The 17,892-nt window shown below is 44.7% G+C and overlaps 1 protein-coding gene across 3 annotated transcripts in view; it reads right to left on the bottom strand.

Moving 5' to 3' along the window:
- LOC130212548 (FH1/FH2 domain-containing protein 3-like) overlaps positions 1–17,892 on the bottom strand; it is an 84,833-nt gene that overhangs the window by 8,715 nt on the left and 58,226 nt on the right. Inside the window, exons 6-18 of one of the 3 annotated variants that reach the window (XM_056443529.1) lie at positions 13,674–13,768; positions 12,802–12,913; positions 11,829–11,926; positions 11,265–11,408; positions 10,835–11,082; positions 8,817–8,939; positions 4,722–4,784; positions 4,177–4,287; positions 3,875–4,009; positions 3,261–3,311; positions 2,727–2,917; positions 1,485–1,988; positions 472–1,397 (exon numbers count right to left, since the gene is read on the bottom strand). In XM_056443529.1, the coding sequence (XP_056299504.1) occupies positions 472–1,397; positions 1,485–1,988; positions 2,727–2,917; positions 3,261–3,311; positions 3,875–4,009; positions 4,177–4,287; positions 4,722–4,784; positions 8,817–8,939; positions 10,835–11,082; positions 11,265–11,408; positions 11,829–11,926; positions 12,802–12,913; positions 13,674–13,768 (2,801 nt within the window). The remainder of the gene's footprint in view (positions 1–471; positions 1,398–1,484; positions 1,989–2,726; positions 2,918–3,260; positions 3,312–3,874; positions 4,010–4,176; positions 4,288–4,721; positions 4,785–8,816; positions 8,940–10,834; positions 11,083–11,264; positions 11,409–11,828; positions 11,927–12,801; positions 12,914–13,673; positions 13,769–17,892) is intronic. The other 2 variants (XM_056443530.1, XM_056443531.1) reach the window with 2 other exon arrangements.

The following is a 17,892-nucleotide window of genomic DNA, read 5'->3' as shown; positions in this document are numbered from 1 at the left end:
ATATAATAAAATACATACAAAAAGTAAAAAACAAACAAAGAACTGCACATGCTTTATAAATAGACAGATTTACCAGTGTCTCCAAAGCTGGGACTGGTAGCGTGTAGTGCTGAATTTTATATTTGATAAAAACATGATGATCTCATTTTCGGAGTCATTAACCCGGCAGATACATTTGTACATTACATTTCTGAAAACTGCTTTGAATGTATTGACTCCTGCAGCCACAAACATCTCAAAACACAAAATACGTGTGAGATCACCTATCAGCATTCATCACAAAACCAAAAAAGATATGACGAGAGCACCTTGCAGCCTATTCGCCACTCTGGAGTTGCTATTGACTGGTTTTGGCGAGGTCCACACAGATTGCTTAGCCCTCTTTGGGAAAATTATGACTGCAAAGTTCACCTCCAAAAGTACACTAATACTGAATAGTTCGACTGTAACAGCAGCACAACACGAGCTTACCTTCGTGACCGGCAGCTCCTTGGATTTGGACTCAAACAGCTGCTCTAGCTTGGATGTGTCCAGTTTAACCGGCTCCAGTTTGGACCAGAGCGACTCCTTACAGAATTTGTGACTCTTACATCGCCAGTCCGTGGGACGCACTTCGTTCCAGAAGAGTCGGATGGTCTTCTTTTTTTTTTGGAAGAGAGGCATCTCCCCTCGACTCAGCTGAGGGGAGGGCGGAGGGATAGGGGCCATGAATGGTGGGGCTGGGGGCATCATTTTGCCAAGGATGGGAGGAGGAGGCGGGGGAGGGCACCCAAACAGGGGCGGGGGTGGTGGCAGTGCAGCATCACATGGCAGAGGTGGAGGTGGTGGTATGAAGTCACCCGACCCCAGTACACTGTCCATATCTAAAATGTCCATGTCATCCTCATCCCTCAGGTCCGTGAAGTCCATTTCTTTGATCCTCAGCTCTCTAGGTTTGGCCATCAGCTGATCCCAGATATAGTCGGACTCTTTCTTCGGGGGTAAAGTTGAGGCAGCGATTGATGATTTGTCAGTGTGCTGCTGCTGCTCTTTCGAGGCCTCGACCTCCGGAGGGGACGTTAGGCCTTTCACCAAATCTCCAAACTTCTCTGCCACTGCTCGGACAATGCCCTGGTTGTCTAGATCTCCCACCTCCATTTTTTTCACATTTTCTTCTCTGGCCTGTCGGTGAGCCTCCAATGTGGAGATCCTGCTGGCCAAGCTTGCTACAGACGAGTCATTAATCTCTGCATCCTTCTCACATTTACAGTTTTCCTTCTCCGTCTCTGCTACGTTCCCTTCATCCTTGCCGGTAGGCGCCTGAGCATAGAGCATGTCCAGCATGAAGCGCTTGCTGTTGAGGATTTTGTTGCACTGGTCGTTCACATCTGCGTCTTTAATGCAATGTTTCCATTGGCCTGTTGATACGGATAGAATTTTTACATTGACAAAAATATACATAGTTGATTATCAAAGTCAGTGAATAAAATGGTCATCGCTCGTACCTGCTTCAATGTCATTAGTGAGTTTCTCCTCCCGCTCCTCCCTCTCCAGAGTGCTACTTGTGGAGGAGATGCTGGATGCAGAGCAGTTGTCCTTTTCATTCACTTCCTCGTTCTGTTTCTCCTTCTCACTCAGCAGCGCAGCGTCTTCGACATCCCTTTCCGGCTGCTCCTTCTCAAACTCCACATTCACCTCCACATCTGGCTCTCCCACCTCTGCTACGTCTGCTACCTCTGCTTCCTCGACCGGCTCGTCCACTTCTACCTTGTCCGTGTCCTGTTTCTGTTCCTCCAGCTCCTCCTGCTCTGGCTGTTCCTCTGATGCTGGCGCTGCCATGACATCCCGGTCGTCCTGAGTCTCTGCAACATCCTCGGTCTCTGCAGGCGCCTCTGTCTCAGTCGGCTGCGCGTCAGGGTCGGAGGGAGGTGTGGGGGATGGTTCTGATTCTGTTAAGTCTGGCGCTGGACTTTTGGTTCTGGTCTGTGGGTCAAGGTTATGTTCTGTTCCTGGAAGAGTCATAAAAACAACAGAGCTAAATTATTACTTCAAGTACCGCAGTTATGTGTGTTTATATTATCTGATAGTCTTCAGAAACATTCTTTGTTGATAATTAAAACAGCTTTAAATTGCTTCCTGACATGTCCTTAATTGCACTGAGAGACTGTATATTTCCAGACTGTAGAAATAATTCACAAAGCAATCATCAAATTCTGTTACTATAGCTCATGCTCATACACACACACACACACACACACACACACACACACACACACACACGCACAATCACAATGTGAGTGGCTGAGAGGGAATACTTTTCAATTTCTAAGAAGAAAAAAATAGTCAAAAGAAGTGTGTTTTACAAAAATAACTTTCTGTCCAATAGTATGGAGAGAAACAGCTCTCTTGATTGCAAGCTAGCTTTAAATCACTGAAGCTGCTTAATCAGTTTATTTAGACACTACACACAGAAATCTATTTTCCTAAAATCTTACTGTACCTCTTATATATTTTGATAGACACACATACATCGAGTAGTTATTCTCAATAATCCCGTTCAGCAGAAGTGCAGCTGAATCTCATTTATTGTGCGATAATCACTTGTTAATGGTTAATGCCGAGCCCGGTGCGTGGGACAGGTGCACCAGGATAGTCTTTGGCAGCTCTACAAGCCAACATTACATCCCATTAATGCTCATATCATGCGGGTACTGATGATGAATAGATGGTTGGAAAATATCAGTTACCCGATGTCTGGTGTACAGTGGCGACTGTGCCTTCCTGCGAGATGATGGATGACGTTGTGACACAGCGGGACGCAGAGCGGCCGGCAGGGTTGGGACTCAAACACAGCGTGATCTCCGTCCGTCCTCTCGTTGCAACCCTGGGGCGCTCTCGCTCAAACTCCTCTGCGGCTCGCCTCTCCACAGCCTTGTACCTGATAACGAAATGTTTCTTTTAGAAGTCTGTACACTTGGGTTTCGATGCATGCTGATCTGTAGTAAAAGTTGTTTTAAAACAACAGTTGTGATCTAATCACATAGAAACATGAATACATTCCTTTAGGGGTGTAGAAAGATATGAATTCAAACCTCTGAAAACCCCTGAATATATTACATCAAACATTGATGAAAATGTCTTAAGTTTTAGTGAATAATTGCCATAATATCAATATTTTAGCTGTGAACACATATGCCATATTTGTCTTGATCCGAGGTATTTATCTTATTGGCAGCATTGTTGACTGATCCATGTGAACCCATGAACTGAAGTCAACTCACCTTTCCTCTCTGGCTTGTCTGGCTTCTTCTCTCTTGTCAACATAATCTCGACTGAGGTAGAAAGACAGAAACAGAGTCAGAATTTAGGGCCTTTACTCACAGTCTGTATAATGTAACATTTCAATTGCTAAACAGAAATGTATATGGTGACTGCAAAGAACGCAAACAGAGCATCATAAAAAAATACAACAAGACATCAGAGTAGAACATCATTTTGCAGATTCTTCCTGCCATGATTCGGTATTTCTCATAATCATCATAAAGAAAGAAGAATGTGGATGTCTTTATTAGTAACTTCGATTAAATCACTTCTTAATACCCATTTTTATAGAACAGCTTTTAAGTGATGTCATCCTTTTTTGCATTTATTTGGTTCCCCGAATTTAGTTTGTCTGTTTTTTATTTTATATTTGTGTCTTACCATTCTATTTGTGTTGCCTTGATTCTCTGTAGAGCACTTTGTAAACTTTGTTTTTACGGATGCTATATAAATAACGTTATTATTATTATTATTATTATTTATTGACTGTCAAAGTTTCTACAAATTAAACAAATAATATATTCTCTCTGACATGAAGTCAAGTATTTAGTCCGATTCGTTGGGGGCGACTAACTTGAAGCGGTTCCTCTCTTCTCTTTCGATTCTCTGCAGACGCTCTTCTCTTTCCAGGCGTCTCCTCTCCCTCTCTGCAGTCAGAGACTCCTGATGCTGTCTGTACGATGAAGTGAGCAAGCCTCCTAGAGCAGGTCTAGAGGTCAAGGAGAAAGAACAAATGTGATAACAAGAGCAACATTATTATTATTATTATTATTTTGATTTTGGCATTTACGATCATTTTTAAATGTGAGCTTTACATATGATCAACTATACACACAAAATGTTCTGCATCAGCTGTGGAAACGTTGAGATGCCAACCTGTCAGCTGCGCTGGCCTCTGGTGTGCAGGTTGCTGAAGTCGTGAAGCGATGCATGGGTGATGTCGGAGCCTTGTGCCTGCCAGGGTACGGACTGCCATTGGCACGGATTCTGTTAAAAGAAGAGGAAATGAATGCTTTGTTCTCCCATAAAACATTTTTCACTGAAAGAGAAGAACGCTTTAATAATCTGTGATGTGAATTTAACGTCATACGGCTGGAGAGCTCACACTAAGGTATGGCGGTGTTGAGCGCTCTTTAGCACTTTCCCCCTCTTCCTGTGAGGAAAGCGATGCCATCAAAGTCCAGAGAGCGCTCATCCATGTCTGTGCATGGGCACAATCTTTCTTACAACGTCTTTTCACGAGACCTACTCTTTCTTTGAGGACTTGTACTTATTGAAAACATACTAGTCTTCAACTATAAACCTTTCAGGCAGAAGGACATATGAGCACATCGACCTGAGATGAATGTTAATCCCAAGGCCTCAGACATTTGGTCCCTGCACACTCTTGTTACTCTTGACCTGTTGACACCTGGCCTTACCTTTCAGCCCAGCAGGGCTTTCTAGCTGTGTAAGATGTAGGAGAGTTGTTTATATCTGTCAGACTGAAGATGGAAGTCAGAAAAAAAGAGAGTAACAGTCAGATCAGACACTCCAAAGATCAAATATTAATATGTTAGTCATACAAACAAGACAGCGAGACAGCAGTCAGAGGGCTGCAAGACCACACAACAACAGAGCATATGGGGGCAAGACAATATTTGTGTCTGTCTAATTATTTAGGAGGCAATATTATAAATTATAATAAATACAACTATTTTAGAGGCTTTTACTTACAACTGCATTGATAAAAAGGAATAATTTATGCTTAGATGGCATTCAGCATGCTCAGGAACTGCTACGTCATTGCAGCTTGGGTTGACTATCATGTTTCTGTTGCTACAGACCTCTACAGCAATATTACCGGCTCAGAGACGGTGACTCATGTTGTACACTTTCAATTCCTTAATGCTTTGCATTCATTTGTACTCATCTTGGATTAACTGTGGTGCAAAGCCACAATGGAAGAAAGATGAGTAGTAAATGTCAGCAAAATAATGCTTTCCATTAAGTAATTGTGCTGAGCCTAGCACTTAGAGCAACAAGGACGACACAGTCAGGTGGCCGGGGAGGAACCCACCAAGGACTAAAGGTCCTCTTTTTAGGCGCAACGGACACAGGAGACGATATCCTGCTCTCGACGCTGAGATATTCTCTCTGCCCTGGATGGTCACTGGCTTTAGGGAAGATGTTGCCCATACACTTTAAGTTCAAACACATGTTAGGAGTGTCTGCTACAGCCGGAGTCAAGATTCAAGATTCAAGATTCAAGATGTTTTATTTGTCACATACACACACAGGGTGTGCAGTGAAATGAAAGTGGCAATGCTCAGCAGGAATGTGCAAGGGCAACAAGTACACACTATTTACAAAAATAAAAAACAACACAATATTTACAGTAAGTGTGTGTGTGTGTGTGTGTGTGTGTGCCTAAGAGGGGCAGTTGTGTGGGTCTATGTGGGGGTCCTGGTGAGGTCGGAGTTCACAATCCTGATGGCCTGAGGAAAGAAACTCCGTCTCAGTCTCTCTGTTCTTGCAGCGTGACTACGGGCGCCTGCCTGACCGCAGCAGCTGAAACAGTCTGTTGTTGGGGTGGTGAGGATCCTTCATGATCCTGCCGGCTCTGGTTCTGCACCTCCTGGTGTACAAGTCCTGCAGGGTGGGAGTGTAGTTCAGCCGAACGCACTACTCTCTGCAGAGCCTTCCTGTCCTGAGCGGAGCAGTTGCCAAACCAGGCTGTGATGCTTCCTGTCAGGACGCTCTCTACAGCTCCAGAGTAGAAGGACTGAAGGATCCTCTGGGAAACTTTAAATTTCCTCAGCTGCCTGAGGTGGTAGAGGCGCTGCCTTGCCTTTCTCACCAGAGTGTCTGTGTTTGTTGACCATGTCAGATCCTCGGTGATGTGGACTCCCAGGTATTTATACCGCTCACCCTCTCCACAGTAGTCCCGGTAATACCCAGTGGTGAGTACGCCCTCTGTTGTTGTACCTCCTAAAGTCCACAATCAGCTCCTTAGTTTTGGTGACATTCATGATGAGGCTGTTGTCCTGGCACCAGAGTGACAGATCAGCAACTTCCTCCAGGTAAGCCTTCTCCTCGTTGTTGGAGATCAGGCCCACCACCACTGTGTCATCCGCAAACTTGATGATGGTGTTGGAGCTGAACCTGGCCACACAGTCATGTGTGTACAGGGAGTACAGTAGGGGGCTGAGGTCGCAACCCTGGGGGGATCCTGTGTTCAGGGTGAGGGATTTGGAGGTGTGTCTGCCCACCCTGACCACCTGTGGCCTGGCGGTCAGGAAGTCCAGGATCCAAGCACACAGGGGTGTTCAGTCCCAGCTCAATCAGCTTGCCGGCCAGTCTGGAGGGACTATGGTGTTGAAAGCTGAACTATAATCAATGAACAGGAGTCTCATATAGCCCCCTCTGGCTGTCCAGATGAGTGTGGTGTGCAGTACCTGGGAGACAGCATCATCCGTGGATCTGTTTGGGCGATAAGCAAACTGCAGCGGGTCCATGGAGGAAGGGAGGAAGGCGCAGATGTAGTCCTTTATCAGCCTCTCAAAGCATTTCATGACCACCGAGGTGAGGGCCACCGGTCGGTAGTCGTTCATACATGCTGGAGAAGCATTCTTGGGCACAGGGACAATAGTGGATCTCTTGAAGCAGGCGGGGACCACGGACTCAGCCAGGGAGAGGTTGAATATTGTGGTGAACACTGGAGCTAGCTGGTTAGCACAGGTCTTCAGTACTCGCCCAGATATGCCATCTGGACCTGCAGCTTTCCTGGTGTTCACCCTCAACAGAGCCCTCCTCACACTGTGCTCGGTCACAGAGAGTGTGTGTTCATCCCCAGCGGTAGAACTCACCTCGGCTACGCTAACGGTGTTGTTGTTAGCCGGCGAGCTAGCGCTGTTGTTGCTAGCCTCAAACCGTGCATAAAATGAGTTCAGGTCGTCCGCTAGGGATGCGTCGGCACTCACCATTGCGCGGGGTCTGCTCCGGTAGTTTGTGATAGTCCGTAGCCCCTGCCATAGGCGCCTGGTGTCGCGCTGCTCCATCTGTGATTCCACTCTGTCTCGGTACCTCCTCTTGGCGTTCTTCACCGCCCTCCTCAGTCCATAGACCGCTGCCTTGTACTCGTCCATGTTGCCGGATACAAGACCGGAGTTATAGGCAGCAGTACGGGCGTTCACAGCTTCACGGATGGATCTATCAACCCACGGCTTTTGGTTAGGAAAGTCCCTAACTTTTACCGTGGGGACGATGGTGTCCGTTAGCGTTGCTATGAGGCTCATTGCTACTTCCGCAAACTCGCTGACGTCACTGGAACTGGATTGGATCATGTCCCAGTCGACGATACTCAGCGCGTCCTGTAGCTCAGCCTCTGATTGGTCAGACCACCGCATTACGTTCCTCGTCACTACCGCTTCCCGCGCGATCCTTTGTTTATACTCCGGAAGCAGAAAAATGGCGGCATGGTCTGATTTCCCTAACGGAGGGAGAGAGACAGCCTTATAGCCTCTCTTGAATGGCGTATAGCAGTGGTCCAACGTTCTTTCCCCTCTGGTAGCACACGTAATGTGCTGGTGAAAGTTCGGCATGACTTTTTTTAGGTTTGCCTTGTTAAAGTCCCCAGCCACCACCACAGCCGCGTCGGGATACTTGTTCTGATGCCGACATAACACATCGTGTAGGTCCGATAGTGCTACGTCGGTGTCCGCTTGTGGTGGAATGTAGACGGCTGTGGTGATGACCGAGCTGAACTCCCGGGGAAGGTAGAATGGACGGCATGAGATCGTCAGATGTTCCAGGTTCGGCGAGCAGGAACGAGAAAGAGTCTTAATGTTTTTGGGGTCACACCACATGTTGTTTGTCATGAAGCACACCCCTCCACCCTTAGATTTACCAGACTCTTCCGTTCTGTCTGCACGGAAAACAGAGAAGGACTCGGTTGGGCATATGGCTCGATCCGGCACCAGCGGGGTCAGCCAAGTTTCCGTCAGACAAAAGATGTTACAATCCCGCATGTCCCGTTGGAATCTGATCCTTGCCCTAAAATCATCCATCTTATTTTCCAGAGACTGGACGTTAGCAAGAAGGATGCTGGGCAACTTGAACTCTCAGTCTGTTCCGAATTCCCGTTTCCCTCGATGTTTTCGTCGTCCCCCCGTAGTAGCGGCTCCACTGTTGTTGTTGCGGTTCGCTCGTACAATCTCCGCCGGCCACGCTGGATCGATGGAAAAAGTGGACAAAAACCCTTGTTTTGCGCAAAAGTTTATGTCCAAAAGTGTGCTGCGGTCGTATGTTGTTAGTGCCGATGTGTTTGTGGCAAAGAAAATATTAAAAATAAACACAAAAACTAAAAGAGCGCACAATCTCCGCGGAGCTGCCGCGACGGCGACTGGACACTGCCGCGCCATCTCAGACTAGGATGACAAAATACAACAGAATAGGAGTCCAAATGGAAGAAGAACTAGGGAGAAACTGTATGAGGGAAAGAGGAATCACGCTTGGAACCAGTTGGCCTAAAATACCTGTGAGCGCCCTGTCTAGAGGACTCAGTTACTGGATGACTTTCATAATCTGCCTCGTCCTCCTCATCCTCATCCTCCTCCTTCACTCCCTCCTCCTCCTCCTCTTCTTCCTCTTCCTCTTCTCTGTGGTGAGAGGAGGGATCCAGGGTATAGAAGGAGGAAAGGGAGGATGTAGGCAGGCAAAAGAAATGAGAAAGTGGACAGAGAAAATGAAAACACAGAGCAGAGGAAAGCCCGGGCGACACAACACACACACATGACCAACACCATTAGAAGTACAACAAGAGAGACACACACTGAAAGATGTGCACAAGTATTAGTAGGTTTTAACAACACAAACTTCTTAAAATATTAAAAATGGATATGCATTTAGTTACAACAATTTAAGTTTAATTCCTATGATAGCATTAAAAACAAATGAAATAAATCCTAAATAAATCAATATTAGAGATATTTTTTAAATTAAATTGGTTTTGCATGGAGCTTGAACGCTGCAGATGTCAACTGCTCAGCAGGCTGCAACGTAATTGCTCGATCAATTAGTCACCATTAATTTAGATGTCTAACAATATTCTGGAAACCGATGAGAAATAAAAAGGTTTTTCTTGACCTTTTGTTTGAGTCTGTCTGTTTGTTATTGTGTCATGTGAACAGTGGAAACACGAGTGTGAGAGGAGGTTGTTGTCAGAGTTTGTTGGAGTACATTAAACGTAGCTTAGTGTTTAAAAAGAATATTTTTGTCATGGCTGAATATTTAGCTGATTTTGACAAATCAGAATTTGACTCAATAACAAACAGGCCGCATCAATCCAAAGGTTAAGAAAACTTCATTTCCATAACTGTTTTAGTGGACTCAAACTAACGGTTATTAATTGTGCTGAGCAATAATATTGCAGCCTGTTTAGCGGCTGCCGTCTGCAGCTTTGTTGCACAACACTGGACCAGTTTAAATTTTTGTGTGAAAATGGGTTAAATTGGAAACACACCATGCTATCAAAAGAAATCTCCTCGTGATTTCAATTGGGAAATGTAATAACAAGTGTTGGGGATGTGGAAGATATGTTATTTGCTTGAGCAGATAGTCTGGGATACATCTTCATTCACAAGTCTGTGGCCACTTTGCTTCTGGATCCGTCTCGGATGTCTGGATTTCATTAACAATATGGAAAATGGTGATCTTCAAAGGCAGCTTGGATTTCCTGTGGTGGACTGTAAGAAGCTAGTCCAGTAAGGCGGTATCATATGACCTGCTGGACCGAATTTAAGTTTTCCTGAAGACCTGGGTGTACCAGGAATATTAGGGCATATGCTCAGCGGCAAAACAATTCCTTTTCGAAATTCAAGCCTAATTTTTGTTTTCTCACTATGGCCTATAATAAAAGATGGAGGGTTAACATGACTTCCATGAAAAGGAATTGTCTGACTAAGTTGTTTTGGTGCTTTTATAGGACATAGTCCAAACTACTGCACACCTAAACACGATTGCAATTTTCTTCTTGCCTGATTCACCAGTTATGGTTTCTCTCAGTCTGTGTAGTCACAAAGGTTTGCCGTATAAAAAACAGATGGCACTGTGTATTTTGAGGTAAATGCACTCTCACTGAAAAAAAGCATGACATGAGACACAAAGCAGATAGCTCATATCATGTGTGCACTGAAGCTTCCAATTTCCATCTGAGGTAGGGGAAATCTGACAGTGGGGAAATTAATTCAAATGTGACTTTGCAGCAACGGTCTCCTGTCTGCCGTTCTTTAAATTACTCTGTAATACACTCTCTGCTTATGCTCTGGACAGAATAGACACATCTCTCCAAGGCCGAAATATAATACAACACTTGCAGTCAAGCTGTTTCCTGGGAAACAGAGTAAAACTCCATGCAGCCATCTCAGGGCTTCAAATATACGAGATCAAAACAAATCCTTTCTAAATCAACTTTTAAAACAAGGATCGGACTAAGTTCACACTAAAATGGAAGCTACGTTTCTTTTCCATTCCTCTGTCCTCCGCCGGCCCTCACCTCTCACTGATGTCCTCAACGCGTTGGCCACCGGAGGGCAGGAAGCTGCCTGCGTGAGTGTGCGCGCTGCTCGGTGATGCCGGGGCAGAAGCGTGGCCTCTGCTATTCTGGAGCGAATGTCTTCGGCTGCGTCTTCTCTCCAGGCCTCGCCTCTCGTTAGTGCCACCGACGCTGGCCCTTCTGCACTCCTTACGGACGCTGGGAGGCAACTGGCTTTCATCGTCTCCGTCCTCATGCCGCAGAGTCATCTGAATCGAAGGCATCGCAGACAAACTGAGTCAATAAACTCCTCCCTTGGTACACACTTCATTGCTGGCTGTCGTATGAGTGTGTGAGAAGTCGTGGGAGCTCAGTCGACTGTGAGACACACACGGCCAAACAATGACATTAAGGCTAGTGGCAGATAATGTGGCTGTGTATGTTTTCTGACCTCGTAGATGTTGAACTGTTCCACGAGGTCGAGGTCCGTGCCTTTCCTTCTCACGTGTCTCTGGGCCATGGCTTCAATGCCCTGCTCCTCAAGACAGTCCACCATGTCGTAGTATGAGTCCTGGTCTGGGAGGCCTGCCAGAGTCTAAAAACACAAATGCATTCAATAACAAAATAACAGGTTCTAACCTGTTTATGCAACATTTTGTATTAATTGTGAAAAATAGCTAGATATGATATCTATGTCTGTATTTGGGATCAAAGTTTACCCCGGCACTTTGAGAAAACCAGACAGGTTCTTTGTGTAGATAATAAATACTGTACAATCCTTTCACTATTTTTAATTACATTATAATCTGGTTGCTGCTGCTTAAAAGGGAGAGCAGAAGGAGTGATGAGTCAGATCTTGCTGAAGTCCTTTGAAAAGCTCAATCTGACAAAGGGTCTCTCTCTTATATCAGATCATATTTTAGAAACACTGCAGATATGAAACCCAGATTGGGTTTGAAAGATAGAGACCAAGAGAGGAGCGAGTTGAGAGTCCTAGATGGTATTCTTTACTGACCTTATTGATGAGTGTCATTGCATACACCAGCAGCTCTGTGTCCACTCCATCCTTCTCATCGAGGATCTCCATGATGTTTGACCATAGTTTTGTTTCTGCTGCAGCAAAAGGCACATTGCATATCAAAAGACAAACTCCAGGTTATAGTAAAGTCGTATTAATCCATGAATCCACGCTTAGAGCGTAAACAAAACTGTTGCAACCTTGCAGTTCAGAAATCTAAACAAAAATAGATGTGTCATCTCATGGCTCCAGTAAGAGAAATGCAGCCATAGCAGTTTCCCTCTAGAAAGAGTGTCAGTGGCAAAAACATAGCAAGGGCGAGTTTATCACCGGAGCCGCCGTGTGCCTCAGAGATGAGTGTCAAGTCCATCTCCTTCTCATCAAGAGTCTGGGGATCAGGTTCAGTCTTCTTATGTAACAGCAGAGGTGACAGGATAAGGGAGCTGAGACAGAGGACACCCGAGCCCAGCACGCTGATGCTCAACCGCCTGTTGTGCGTAACAGTGTGCAGCCTTGAGAGAGGCAGGAAACTGAACCCGGCTGCAGACAGGAGTTAGTCTTTCTCAATAAGCCTCGCTCCACGCATAGCTCGGGAGCGGCAGGACAACTGATCTGACGACTTTGTAACAGGGGCCGGTGGTCTGCGGTCAGCTGAGCAGCTCTACAGCCCCGTGAACGACTTGATTAGAGGAGCTGAAGGAGACATGCATCCTAAGTGGAACTTTACATTATTTGGTGTTTACACTATTTACAGTAATCCTGTTAAATTTCATTGCTGTTCCACTTGAGAAATTGAACATTGGATAATCACAAGTGATATAATGTGAATGTTATTTCAGAGGTATGGAAACAATCTCTTATTAGCTGGGAAAAAAAGATTCTGGTAAAACTCATTTGATGTAATAACTCTCGCGATGGATGGCAAGAGTCTGTCAAGCTCTTGATGTCCCGACATCTCTGTCGTGTTTACCTCTTTTGGCATCCACAATGTTCACGACCTTGATGAGCAGGGTGGTGTTGGACTCGGTGTACTCCACAAACACCAGCAGCAGCTTCAGGGCTGTCTTCACCACCAGACGGAACTACACAAGGAGAAAAATACAGTTTACACATAAATCACAATGTGGCGCCAGCCCCTAAATCCAAGCACGTAACACACAATCCACGAGATTTCAACTGTAAATGCTTTTGCTTAAACAAATGGATCAGCTCAACACGGATGATGTGCCCATGTACTTACAACTATTACTGGTATCCTATTGTCTGATAGAATATTTGTCTTAAAGAGTTCGATCAGAACTTTCTGTGACAATGACAATAACATTTAAACTGGTTTATAACAAACAGTGAAAAGAGTCCTAAAATACTGACACAGTCGACTAAAACTCAAAATATACACTCCTACAAAAATGTGAGAAGAGATCAAACAATTCGATGTCAGTGGTGACCAAACCAGTGTTAATGTTAACAGCTACCACATCAGCACTACCACTGGACAAGTGACACACCAATGATCATCGCCAAAGTGAACACTGTCACTGGAAATTTGCCATTTAAAGTTATTGGGAAAACAGGGGTTTTGATCAAAAAAATATATATATGAATGCCAAATATTATTTTAACATTGACATGAGAAGGCAGAACAATTGAAGAGTTAATGTAGTTCCCTACTCTGCTGCAAATATGCTGCACATTACACAACATGGCCACTAGAGGGTCAATGGGACCACAAGAATAGAGGAAAGGCTGTGACGAGTAGGTGATTATTTCAATGACGTCGGTGCACAGACAGGGGTTAGTGAGTAGAGCACATCTACTGTGATTAATGTTCATAATCTTTACCTTGGATCCAACCAGTGTGTAAAGCCACTGGACGGTTTCAGTGTGAGATATGAGGCCGTTCATCCCGTCCACATACAGCATTATCTGACCAAGAGCTGGAGAGAGAGAGAGAGAGAGAGAGAGCGAGAGAGAGAGAGAGAGAGAGAGAGAGAGAGAGAGAGAGAGAGAGAGAGATGGGGGTTGGTTAATCATCTGCCATTTAAACTTTTTTTCTTTTCACAAAAAAACTGCCCACATTTGTTCTGCTCAGCACCCAAAAGAACGAGGAGAACAGTAAAGGTTTGCTTTCATTTTTGGTGCCTGTCGTAAACATTGATCATGATTCTGAGTGGAAGCCTCTCCGCCAAAAGCAGGTGAAAGTTTAACAACCGCGTCTCATTACATATCATATCATTTAGCTTATGCTTTTACCCAAAGCTACTTATAAGTGCATTCAACCACGAGAACATGTTTGACCTTAGAGTCCTAGAGACACATGTTTAGCTAAATGTGAAGTGACATTTATAATGATGAAACATAAACACAAAATTGACAAACATGCACAGAGTAATGCAAAAAAAAATAGACAGAAACAATGAAACCGTGTGCAATAAAAATCGACTTCTTCCCACCCTACATGTCCCTAAACAGGACCTACACACCAATGACCAATAACATAGATTTTTCAAGGAATTTTCTGTGACTGTGCACATATAAATGAAACAAATGTGTTTAGTTAGTAAACAGGGTTAATGATATTTCTCTGCCCATCATGGTTAAAGCGATTAGAGCTGCCGTAGAGATAAACAACACACCTAAAAAAGAAAAACGGCACTCGTCCCACAAGTTAGTGGAGGAAAACGGAGGGAAATATTTGAGCGCCTTGAGTGCCTCACTGGATGCTGACATGACTTTCATCTGGAACAGGATACATAAATAAGAACATAATAAGAGCCAAGGGATCTCTATGGGGGGCAGTACAAGTGTAGGGCTTCTGTTAAAGAAGGAGACGGGGGGGGGGGGGGGGGGGGCGAGACAAACACTGCTGGGAACAAGTGGAACAGACCAAAGCTGCTTTTAAATATGTAGCCGTTTCTTTTACAGCATCTCAGTGGCCATCCGCAGGGAGTTAATGCATCCACACGGCGGACCACAGCAACAGGATGAGCTCAGCTTGAACCCACTGCAACTAACGTGATGCATTAGCTGACGTGTGGGGGAAAAAAAAGATTAGTTGTATAAACACGTGAAGACATTGAAAGTGGAACATTTTTGGAAGGCCTGGTTGACTATTTCTTGGCAGAAGCTGAATAGCTTTGGGGGGTAATATCGAAGAGAATTTGGGGAAGAAGTCATGAAATTCCTGTCTTTTTCAAAAGTGACAAAAGGTGATGAGCGTGTGCTGATCAGGTCCATAAATGTGTGAGTAGGTGGAGACTCATTCATGAGCTGCAAAGCTGACACACCAGGTGTTCGACCTGTTAAACATAACATGGACAACTGTCAGAGTTCATTCTTTGATCAACAACTAGATAAAATACTTAAACAGACTTATTGAGGGCTCTGAAACAGAATGCCATGTTATCTCCTCTCGCCATGTTTCCTCCGACATGTTATGATGAGATTCTGTCATATTATTTCCCTCTCCTCTTCTCTAGGGAATGAAATTCATGAATATGCTGTCGATAAGCCAAAATTCCCAGGTGCAGCTGCTGTGTGTGCATGGTGCGTGAGAGTGTGTGGGTGGACGCATGAGTGCATGCGCATGTGTGTGTGTGTGACGTGTGTGTGCTGACGGGCCACTGCTGCAGCAGCAGGGGCAGTTCGTCTTTTATCAATCAGGGTTAATTACTCACAACATGTCAGGCCAGAGCATTCCGAACAGGCCTCTCCTGCTGCGAGCTCAGAGCCGTGTGTCGCGGCAGTCAGCGGCTTGGACAACACGGTGAACCAAAGCAGACCACATCAGAGTGTGTTTATGAAAACATGATTAACCTCCTCAGTCAGCGGGGGCCCCACTGTCACCCTCTCCTGTGACTTCCCCCTCTCTGTATGAGATCACTGCTGACAGACGAGTGACAGCAGTAATGACATGACCTACAGCTGGTCCATTGAGTCCAGAATGGATTCCTATGGTTTAAAAAGAAGAAGATCTATAACTAGCATGTAAAGAGTGGCTAAACTAACTTTTAACAGTAACTTTTTATACACAGATGCAAACAGCTGTGAGGTTTGCTGAATGAGTGAGGAGCTGCTTACTTCTACTCAAACAGTTAGCCGATGTCTGACCTGCAATATCATCACGACGCTGACTTTTATCTCCGGTGTGCACCTGTGTACAGTATCTGGTGAGGTTTTGAGGAATGTCCCATTGAAAACACGGGTGAGAAAAGATAAGTGGCCTTAATGAGGCTTTTTAAAGTGTCATTACGCAACAGGAACGTTCGGCTGCTGACAGATGAGACGTAACTGATTGTTCCCTAAAGTGAACCACAGAATCAAGTGACTTTTAGACCATTCTGACATGTTATCATAAGACGTTATTTAAAGATATCTCTGGAAGGTTTTGGGCTTCTTTTTTTTAATACTTGCATGTAGCCAAGTAAAATACAATCTAAGTGAATGTCTATATCACATGTTCATCTGATTTAGCGAGCAGTTGAGATACAGAAATAATATGATATTCAAACGATGCCAGAAAGCACAAAATCATTTACTTTTCTCTCAGATTCATTGAAACTGCTGCTTTTTGGAATTATTCATCGACAGCTGCCATTTATGTACAGTTCAACTTTGAGTTACAGAAACCACATGGACTGCAGTTACCCTGTAAAAAGTCAGGTAAAACAACACTGTAATTGTTAAAAGAAATGTACCTTTCATTATGGGAAACTTCAAACTTAAGGGTCAGGTCAGAAACAGTTTAAAGGAAACATCTAATTACTCTCAAAGCAATTGCCTTTCGTGAACTTCAAATGGAACCTATTTCCACACACTTGTGAGTAAATTAGTCGTGAAACTGCTCCGGAAAATGGAAAGTTACCTGTGTGTTGCAGTTCAGGCTTTGAAAGTAAGATGAAATCATTCTAATACGTTGTACTTTCCCAGCCTTGTACCTTTCTGAATAGCTGAGTGTCGGTCCAGAACATGAGATTTGTTTTTCAACTCTAAAACAGACACTCATCAATAACTTTGGAAGAGGGTTAATAAGAAGAGCATGTGAGTGCTGAGTCTGTACAGGACAGCCTCAACTTCAAGCGCTGATCCGGGGCCAACAATGTGGGCCTCCATTCGAGTAATCATGAGCAGCTCTATACCTCACACAAAGTACAACAATAACATCGCTAAGTCCCTTTGCATGTATGTCACGTAATGAGATGCTGGCACACAACGAGCTGCCTTCAAAGCTCCGTAATGAGAATATAAATGTGAGCCATTATGGGAAAGGATAGCCAAAGAAGAAAGATTTATCTAAAAAAAAAACTTGGAAGTGTTCAATGAGCAGCCTGGCCCCATCACACTCCATTTATTTCAATACTTAACATACGTTACGAGTATCGAGAACACTCGAATGATATGGAGGTGCAGAGGGGAAGCACAGACACGCCGCGTCGGAGAGACGGTCCCTGGTCCCGGGTCTGAACCAGAACTCTGAGAGGACTCAAACTAATGCAGCTGAGGTCTGGTGGAAGTGTTTCTTCGGGGCCTCTCCCTCTCATAAACCACAGCAATTATCTTCCACAGCCCCAGGAATGTGCAGGAAGGGCTGCTCCCTGACCACTGCTGAGGTGAGAAGCACTCTGAGGTCTGGGTGGCAGCACCAACCTGAGCCAGCTGACTTTGAAAAAGAAAAAAAGAAAAAGACACTTATCTATGAAGTTGCAAGAATTCAACTCAACAGCTTCCCCTTCGCACAACGGTCCACTCCCCTTCCACTCAGCACTCTGCCCCTTTGGTTTCATTTGCATTTGGGAATTTATCAAAACTGGGTCAGCCAAACGTTCTGTCAGCGTGCAACATTTATTTTACAAGGACTTTGGGAAAGGCACCAAATCTCCATCCCATAGAGTGAAACTCAGAGCCTCTTATCTTATCATGCTCATTAGCAGGGAGCTGCTTTCTGAAGCGTGTCTCCCGGTACCCATCTTTTTGGAAAATATAACTTTAAATGTACATACTTGTTCTATTGTGGCACCATAATTACAGTAAATTATTTATAATTCCAAGAGTAGTGTCCACA

This window comes from Pseudoliparis swirei, chromosome 22, assembly GCF_029220125.1.
Source record: "Pseudoliparis swirei isolate HS2019 ecotype Mariana Trench chromosome 22, NWPU_hadal_v1, whole genome shotgun sequence".
In the NCBI taxonomy this organism is placed as follows: Eukaryota; Metazoa; Chordata; class Actinopteri; order Perciformes; family Liparidae; genus Pseudoliparis; species Pseudoliparis swirei.
This window is presented reverse-complemented; position numbering and strand designations above follow the sequence as displayed.